General features: G+C 49.6%; 1 protein-coding gene across 1 annotated transcript in view; it reads left to right on the top strand.

The window, feature by feature from the left end:
- The window catches only part of FRAS1 (Fraser extracellular matrix complex subunit 1), a 208114-nt gene that overhangs the window by 148372 nt on the left and 50115 nt on the right, over positions 1–9627 (top strand). The window contains 5 exon segments of the mRNA XM_012653893.1: positions 679–847; positions 3050–3296; positions 4935–5279; positions 6783–6943; positions 7378–7525. Of these exon segments, the coding sequence (XP_012509347.1) occupies positions 679–847; positions 3050–3296; positions 4935–5279; positions 6783–6943; positions 7378–7525 (1070 nt within the window).

Genomic DNA, 9627 nt, shown 5'->3' on the forward strand with positions numbered 1-9627 from the left:
GCCGTGGCATCAGCCTAGCTCACAGCAACCTCAGACTCCTGGGCCCAAGCGATCCTCCTGCCTCAGCCTCCCAAGTAGAATTGGCCGTCTACTTTGCAAAAGTGATAAAAAGTCTGAGCCTCAGCTAAATTAATCCCGTCACTCCCTGGTTTCCATAAAGCTGCATTCGTCCAAACACATTTGTTACCTGGGCTCAGCGCCCTTTTTCTTACCCCTGGCACTGCCCCGGCCCCTGTGCACGCTTGCCAGAGATCTGGCCCGGTAAGTTCCCCGAGCTGAGTCGTTAATTGCCTTCTGAGCGGCCGTCTTCCCTAAGGACCCACTGACCTGTTCTGACTGCACCACCACGCTGGAGAGAGCTTGTCTGTCCTTCCTTCATGTTGGAAATCTGAAGTTCAGAGCTCCTCCGTGCTGTCTGTTCCCCCCAGACTCTGACCTCTTCCCCCGCAGGGCAGACACTTTCCGCATCCACAGCGTCCCTGTGCCTTGGCTGGTCTGACTGTCCCAGGTAAACACGTTCCCTGCACCTACAGCCTGGCTTCTTAACGGAGCCAAACTTGCTCTTCTCTGAACTGCCGAGTGCCGACCACCGAACACAAGAGTCAGGCGTCAGACAAGGGGTGTCTTCGCAGCCCTGGGGCGGATTTTCAGGGACTGTCTTTTTCTGTGTGCTTCCAGTTACAATGTCAGCGAGAAGGCGGGGTCCGTCAGCGTCACCGTGCAGAGGACCGGGAACCTGCACCAGTACGCCATCGTGCTGTGCCGCACCGAGCAGGGCACCGCCAGCTCCAGCTCCGGGGTCGGCTCCCAGCCCGGACGGCAGGACTACGTGGAATACGCCGGCCAGGTGGGTGAGTGGGGCACCTGGTTCCCGAGCTCGGCAGGCTCCGGCAGCGGCTGTGACGTGGCCGCACCTCCCCGCGTCATTTCGACCCACCTTCCTCTCCGTTCGCAACCGTCCTCCAGCAATTTTCCTGCTTCCTTCCCATCCTGCTTTGTCCTTCAGTCTCTAATCCTCATTGCACTTTTAACTGCCAGCGCTTAAGCCGTCGTCCGGCTCATGAGTCTTTACATTTCGCTTCATGACCGAAAGGAGTCTCTGAACACCGTGTTCCACACTCGGCCTTTGGTGTCCTCCCCTCCTCTCCCCTCCCCTCTGTCCGGGAAGCTCTTGGAACACACTGGCTGAGAGGTGAGAGATGACGGGCGCTCGGGCTTCAGTTGTAAAGGGAAGCCGGAGAGAAGTGGATGGACGCGGCCGATGAGTGGGAGCGGGCAGGACCTGGCCGTGGGTCGATCAGACAGCGGGGCCGCAGGGAGAGGCGGGAGGCGATGTCCCGGCCAGAAAGGGAACGCACGGGAGAAGCAGGTTTGGTGCTCAGGACTTCGTGCTGGCCGTGTGGAGCGTGCGTGGCTTTAGAAACACGTAGACAGCCGTGCAGATGGGCAGTGCGGAGAGCAGTCTCAGGTCCACAGAGCCATTTCCGAGTCACCCGCGTCCCTGCGGAAGCTGGCGTCAGGGCAGCAGTGAGGAGGAAAAAGGAGAGAGCTGAGGGCAGAAGAGAAAGGAGGGCTTGGACAGTCACCTTCTTTAGGGCAGGAGCCAGGATTTCTCGTCTTTATGTCGGGCGTGACGCCGGCGCTTAATAGGTTTGTGTTCAGCGCTTTTCCAAAGCAATTTAATTGTTCTTACGGCAACACACGTCTCTGAAGAGAAGGGGGCCCTGCCCCGTAATGGAGGCATTTTGGATAGACTAAGTCCTCTTCCGTCAGATGTTAATGAGGAATTAGAAAGGAACAGATAAGCTAAAGAGTCTTTTAGCAAAATGATAAGACGGAGCATGTTCTCGTGTTTTGCAGGGAAAGACAAAAGGCTGTCGGCATGTTCTAGATCTTTGGTAGAGATTTGTTAAGTGTTTTTTTTCACTGAGGGTGTTTTGAAATATGGAGCTTGTTACATAAAACTTAATGTGATTCGTTGATTAGATATGTGCTAATAATTTTCTATTCGATTACAATGGTGTATTTTTTAGATTTGCATGTCCCTAGAAATTTATGACCATTTTTTTGCACGTTTTAGCTGTCTCAGTTTACACAAAGTATAGTCCAGGGCTGTCTCTTGTCCTCTCAGTGTTGGGTGTTAGTCCATAGCCTTGATTTCATTGGAAGGTTTTATCTTAGCTTGCTTGCTTGCTTGCTTCCTTTCTTTCTTTTCTTTTTTTTTGGACAAAATAAAATCAGAATAAATTCTTATCTATAAGTTCACAATTGTGTGCATATAAAATAATTTCTCTGTTTTGTTCCAGGCTAAATTCATCCACAGTATAGTTCTAGCCCATTTGATGGCAAAGAATTTAGTTAAATACAAGTTAAAATTAGTCTGGCTTGTTTATAATGTAAGTTTCTGTGAACTTCAGCTCCATTATTCAGTACACCGAGAGTCTGTGTCAGTTTTAACTGTACAAGTAATACCGTGACGGCAACGATAATACCCTACATTTGTTCAGTGCTTTAAAATATACTTAGAGCTTTCATGACACACGACCTCCTTTAGTGCTCCCAGTAAGCACGTGAAGTGGGAGCGCTATTACTGTTAGTTTGCTGATGAGAATCTGATGTTTGTAAAGTTTCATAACCTAATCCCGCTTGGAAGCCACAGAGCCAGACTTGAGGCCAAAACTTCACACTCCAGGTCAGAGATCGTTCCGGTTAAACGTGCCACAAAGAGAAAGGGCACTGAGCAACCACATGATGAGTGTTGCCGTCCCAAGTGAGCTAATAAAACAGGACATGCGAAGCCGCTGTGTGTGTTCCTGCAGTCACCAAACGGTAGGCGGCGTCTTTGCCGTCCACGTCCCTGTGTGGTGGTCAGCCCCGCCGCACAGGTGAAGAGCGGGAATGTTCCGGTGGCAGAGGAGGGAGCTGGCGCTGGGAGGGTCAGCTAATCGAGTGCTCTGCCCGCTGGACTCGGTGCTTTTCCCCTTCTCTAGGGAGACAAGCGGGGGAAACTGAGACACAGATTAACTCCTTGCTGTTTCCTTCGCGGCAGGTGCAGTTTGATGAGCGGGAGGACACCAAGTCCTGCACCATCGTCATCAACGATGACGATGTGTTCGAGGGCCCTGAGAGCTTCACCGTGGAGCTCAGCATGCCAGCGTACGCCCTGCTGGGGGAGTTCACCCAGGCGAAGGTCGTCATCAGTGACAGCGAGGACGAGCCCACCCTAGAGTTTGACAGGAAGACCTACAGGGTCAACGAGAGCGCCGGTTTTCTGTACGCACCTGTTGAAAGAAAAGGTCTGTTGGTGTCAAAGGTGACAAGGAGCTACAATAACGGCCAAGGTTTATCCAGTTCCTTTTATGCGCCAACTGCTCATGTGTGTATTTACGCACGTATGTGAGTACTTTACCTGTATGGACTCGTTTAATCCCCCAAACAGCCCTGACGGTGATTCCACCCAGAGTGAGTGCTATCCGGAGTTCAGGCTGTCAGAGCCCCTGTGTATTCTTAAGCTGGATTAGAAGACTGGTTATATTTAGCCTTGCAAATTATTCACGAGTCAGTATTCTTTATCAATCACCCAACCCATAAAATATTCAGTAACCTTGGTCAAGGAAGGAAGTCACAGCTCGTAAGGACTGGCTTTCCGTCTTCATTCTTGGAAGACAGAAATGTGCTCCCAGGTTTCTGTGCAGGAGAGTCATATATAGCGCTTAGATGAAAAATAAACTGTGTGTAAGAAACAAAGGGCAATTCTGTTTTTGTTTTGTTTTTAGTTGACACGTGATAATTGTACATGTTTATAAAAGGGTAATTCGTGAGGGGTTGAAATTCAAAACAGAAATCATATGGATTTGTAATTGTGCAAAATTGAGAAAATTTAAAACACGTGGAAATGAAACCTCCATTCAGAGCTACGTGACTGTAAATGATGATGTCAGGTTTCTTTGCTGAACCTGCCAGCCGGGCGTGAGTGTAGCGAATACTGCGGGTAGCACAACCCCTGGCGATGCCACTTGCAAAACAAGTCCCGCTGATTGCTCGGGGCCACCAAGCCAGGCCCAGAACAGGCTGTCACCGAGGGAAGTGCCAACACTAATAAGTAAAGTCCTTTGCACTGAGAAGCAGATTTTATTTTGTTTTGTCTTTCTTTTTTCAAACCAGCGTGTTTCTCCCTGGGAGTTAAAGTGCAGAAGTTTATTCAGAAAGGTGCTGAATTGTGCTCGCAGCACTACCTTCAGGACACAATGACCTTGCTACTTAAAGTCCCAAATATGTCTTTTTTTTTTTTTGGAGACAGAGTCTCACTCTTTTACCCGGGCTAGAGTGAGTGCCGTGGCATCAGCCTAGCTCACAGCAACCTCAAACTCCTGGGCTCAAGCGATCCTCCTGCCTCAGCCTCCCGAGTGGCTGGGACTACAGGCATGCGCCACCATGCCCGGCTAATTTTTTCTATATATTTCTAGTTTTCCAATTAATTTCTTTCTATTTTTAGTAGAGACGGGGTCTCGCTCTTGCTCAGGCTGGTCTTGAACTCCTGAGCTCAAATGATCCGCCCGCCTCGGCCTCCCAGAGAGCTAGGATTACAGGCATGAGCCACCGCGCCCGGCCCCAAATATGTCTCTTATCTCTCCAGCCGCTGCGGTCATCGACGGTGGGCGATGAGTCTTGTGAATTAACAGAGCACAAAATTCGCAGGATGGGAAATCCACTGTGGGCTGTTTGCTGAAGTATCTAGGGTGTATTAAATCCTCGAGTGGTTTATACCCCAGGCTTAAAAGAAATTGCAATTTAGGAAGGTTGCACGTCAGAGTTTGAACAGAAATAGTGATCGAATATGTCAGAGGGAACCAAGCTCGTTAAGTTACCAGGGACTGTTAAATGTGAGAAGCGCTCACTCGAATGCCTGGCTTTTCTTGCCGTTTGTGTTTCAGGAGATACGAGCAGCACGGTGTCTGCGGTTTGCTACACGGTTCCAAAGTCGGCGATGGGGAGTAGCCTCTACGCTCTAGAATCAGGCTCTGATTTTAAATCTAGGGGGGTGTCTGCCGAGAGTCGTGTCACATTCGGGCCTGGCGTCACCGTGTCCACCTGCGACGTCATGCTCATCGACGACAGCGAGTACGAAGAGGAAGAGGAGTTCGAGATTGCCCTGGCACACGCTTCCGACAACGCCCGCATCGGAAGGGTGGCAACAGCCACAGTGCTCATTAGCGGCCCCAACGATGCCTCCACCGTGTCCCTGGGCGACACGGCCTTCACGGTCAGTGAGGACGCAGGTAATGAGAGTGTCTCGGGCTCCACCAGCCACTTCCTGATCCCGTTCTTGAACGACGTCCTCTTTAGGTTTGAGAACATCCTTAAGATGTCGAGAAACCATTACTGAGTGAAACCGTTGTTGGTCTGAGGTGTTAAACTAATATAACGCCAGGCACCGGGACCAACAGTGGCAGGCAGGAAAATATAGCGAGTTCTTGCTTCGGTTGTCAGTGGCTTAGAGCTTCCTGGGCTGACCTGTGTGGTCCAGAGGGAGGGCCTGGCGCAGGGCATTTTGGCTTATGAAGGAGGAATACGTGATTGGTTGAGGATGGAGGTAAGTTATCGAATGTACCGCTACCTGCCGAAACAAACAAACTGCAGAGTTTTGACATCTTAACACGGTGGAACCTTCTCCTTCATACGACAGCCCGGAGCGGCCGGTGGGCAGGTCTCCTCCCCTCTCGCAGCCCCACGGGGTCTGGACGTCCTGTGCACGCCGCCGGCGGACATGCTGAGCATCTGCTCACCTGAGCCTGATCAAGGCCTCCCGCCTCTTCAAAGGGGCTGCTGTTTTTGAGCACGTCCTGAATGCCAGACACGGCACCGCGTGTGTTCCGTGTACTCCCACTCAACCTTCTGTGGACGAGAGAGCGTTGCGTAGAAGATTCAGCTTCGTCTGGGGCTGGGTGAAAAAGAAAAGAAAACATTGTGTAGAAGAGCGAATGGAGGCCTAGAGAGGTCAACTAAATCATCACAGAGGAAGAAGCTGGTACAATGGCAGAGCTGGAGCAGACCCCAGACCGTCCTGCTAAGCCGTGTTTCCTCTCCCAGACACCAAATGCCCAGCCAGGACTGCATGCCGCCTGCAGCATGTTGGGTATGAAATGTGGCGATTGGCAGGTTTCCATGGAGCTTTTCTCTGACCTTGACTGTGGAAATAGCCCGATATCTACAGGACACCGCGAGGCATGGTGTCGCCGTGGACCAGAACACGGGCTTCGTCCCTAAGATAAACAACAGCACGTGTGGTTTAAGTAGCGACGTGTGCTCCGATGAAATAGGGAAGTCGACCCAGTTAGGAGCTTTTAATTAGCAACATTCAGCTCCAGGCCCCGTGGAGTCCCCTAGCTGGTTCCTCCTTAATTGGCTGTTTCCTAGCTCACCCCCGAGGCCCTAGTCTCTGCGTTTCTTCTCCCTAAATGGGCTTGCGATGTTTTCCAGTGGACCCTTCCCCCGCCCCCAAAGTGCATTGTTCTCCTATGAGGCCACAAGAATGTTTTACCCAGAGCTCCCTCCGTCACCACCTCCAGGAAGCCCTCCTGTGGGTCTCTGCTTGGTCTCAGTGTCAGTGCCAAGCAGGGTGATGACACCTTTCAGGCTTCCTCAGAAGGGCCTGGGCGCCCCAGTCACTGAGGTGGCACTGGACAAGCCGGGGGGGATAAAGCCGTCACGACCGCAGTGAGGGACAGCGCTGGTTTCTGGCTCAAGGTTGACCGTGAAAATCTCTGTTGATCGTGATGCAGGTACAGTGAAGATTCCGGTTATCCGCCACGGTACCGACCTGTCCACCTTCACGTCCGTCTGGTGTGCGACGCGGCCCTCGGACCCAGCTTCTGCCACTCCAGGAGTCGACTACGTTCCCAGCTCCCGGAAGGTGGAATTTGGGCCTGGAGTCACGGAACAGGTACGGCAGTCAAACACCACAAAGTCACGGGGCCGATGGGTCTGTGAGTGTCGTCTTCGGTCTGTCTTCCAAGCTCTCTTGAGGACGCCAAACTCCCCTCGTGACGTCACCGTCTTTTCCTTCTTTAAACACATAAACTTGCAAACAGGAGAACAAACTTCAGAGGGGGCCTTCTATTAACTCCCCAAGTGGCATCCTTGGCATCAAATACCCAGCATTACAGATTTAGGATAGAAACTTCTCCCACTTGATGTAAATGTCTAGAGACAAACTCCTAGGAGCGTGTAATAAAGAGAGTGTCATTTCGTGGGTTTTCAAAACCGTCCCGTAAGACACCACAGCGAGGCAGGCTGCCCCCTTGCCCTGTTCTCCCAAAGGCAGACGGGTGTCGGGTGTTGCGTCCGCTGTGGAGTTTGCTCTGGTTTCTCTTCCAGTACTGCGCCTTGACCGTTCTGGACGACACTCAGTACCCGGTCATCGAAGGGCTGGAGACGTTCGTGGTTTTCCTCAGCTCAGCACAAGGGGCCGAACTGACCAAGCCCTTCCAGGCTGTCGTCGCCATTAACGACACGTTCCAAGATGGTAAGAGGTCGGGGTGCTAGCTGGCGGCTCCAGATCTATTTCTATTTCTTTACCTTCCACATGGCTCCATTTGAAAATGAGAAGATCTGGCAACAAAACACGCAGCCCTTTAAGCAGAGGCTGCCCTTCCCTCTTCCCCCAGCTCCCCACTCCTCCCTGTTGTCTCCGCGGCCCCAGGACCAACAGGAGTGGCCGTTCGTCCTCAGACTCTCACCGCTGTTTTCCTTATCGTGGCCCCGAGAGCAAAGTGAAGTCTCCGTTCCAAGTCACTATCAAATTTTTTCTTACACCTGTCCCGTTTTTTTACATACATTTCCTGCCTGTGTTTGAGATGGTGACTGCGTCTTCAACTCGAATAAAGACGGGTATAAAATTGGCTTATTCTGGGCCGGGCGCGGTGGCTCACGCCTGTAATCCTAGCACTCTGGGAGGCCGAGGCGGGTGGATCATTTGAGCTCAGGAGTTCGAGACCAGCCTGAGCAAGAGCGAGACCCCGTCTCTACTAAAAATAGAAAGAAATTATCTGGACTACTAAAAATATATAGAAAAAATTAGCCAGGGCATGGTGGCGCATGCCTGTAGTCCCAGCTACTCGGGAGGCTGAGGCAGGAGGATCGCTTGAGCCCAGGAATTGGAGGTTGCTGTGAGCTAGGATGACGCCAGGGCACTCTAGCCCGGGCAACACAGTGAGACTCTGTCTCAAAAAAAAAAAAGAAAGAAATCTTCAGTTTCAATATAGTCAAATTTTTGACTTACGATTAGACGTTTTGAAGTTTAGCATAATAAGACATTCCCCATTGCAGATCACCCCAGATTTTTCCTCTGTTCATCTTTATAATCAAAAAAAAAAGTGTTAGCTTCCTTCTCGGGGGCTCCCATGACACTGACACACCCATGACTCATAAAGTCCTGTCTTGTTTATGTACTTTGTGGGAATTTTACTGGTGGCAGGTTGAAACGTGTGTTTTAAAACACATACAGACACTGCACGTACAATCTTCAGCTTTGAGTCTACATGTCTGTATTTGTTTTAAGTTCAAAAGAGGATTCTCTGCCTAGCCAAGAGTTAGTTTTTAATTTAATAAAGTTATAAAGAACATACAGCATATACTAGTCTGTGTGTTACCCACATGACAATCTATTATTATTTCCAAGCACATTTTGGAATCTTCATTTTCTTTGGCTTGCTAAGCATGTGTGTCTGGAACTTGTCATTCACTAAAATGGTTTTTTTTTTATTTTTTAAGATTTGAAGAGTCACTACTAAATTTATGCTTTCCATAGGGAATTCTTATTGTAAGAAAGATATGGTAGGAAAAAAAAGAAACCCACAAAATTCTTCAGGGACTGAAAACTGGTTAGCAAGTCACATATAAATGTCCACAGGGCTGTTTTCCTACCATTCGGTATAACTTAGGAAGTCTGGGAGTAAAACTTCTCTCTGCTCACATCTCCTTTGCAACACTGTCGGATAGTGGATTTAAAATGGTCCAACTAAAAATATCCCACTTCACATCACATAACTCTACTGTTAAGGCCACTATGTTATCCAAAATGTTGTGGCTTTATTTTACATTTTCTCAAAAATACAACCCCCAGCAGAGAATATTTCATCTGAGAAACATTTGATTTCTTTCCATCAAGCAGAGATTTGGACTGTGTTCTCAGACTCTCAGTACTCAGCAGTTTTCATATGAGAGGCCATTTGGCAGCAGATTTGAGAATTATTTAGCATTTAAAGGTGTCTTTAGCCTAACATGAAGCCCCTCTGCGTTCCTTACAAGACTATTCAGCACACACCTGTTCTACAGGTGCTTTCCAGTAGGTCGTTTCATGGATCTTGTTTTCCATAACTCATCACCAGTAATTCAAAATGGGTTGGGATGTTCTAACACAAGTCTTCACATGTAGGTAGGTGCCACTCAGGCATGAACTGTTCAATTGAAGCATTCTATTTTATGAACAAAACCTTTTGAATTTGTGTTAACTCTGATGCTCAAAGAAGAAATATCATTTTCTAGGCAAACCAAGCACCTTACTGATATCTTGCTCCAGATTTTAGTTTGTCTTGTGCCCTGGGCTCTCTCTAGGTGAAGAACTGC

The sequence above is a fragment of the Propithecus coquereli genome, unplaced genomic scaffold (genome assembly GCF_000956105.1).
Source record: "Propithecus coquereli isolate 6110/MARCELLA unplaced genomic scaffold, Pcoq_1.0 Scaffold433, whole genome shotgun sequence".
Lineage (NCBI taxonomy): Eukaryota > Metazoa > Chordata > Mammalia > Primates > Indriidae > Propithecus > Propithecus coquereli.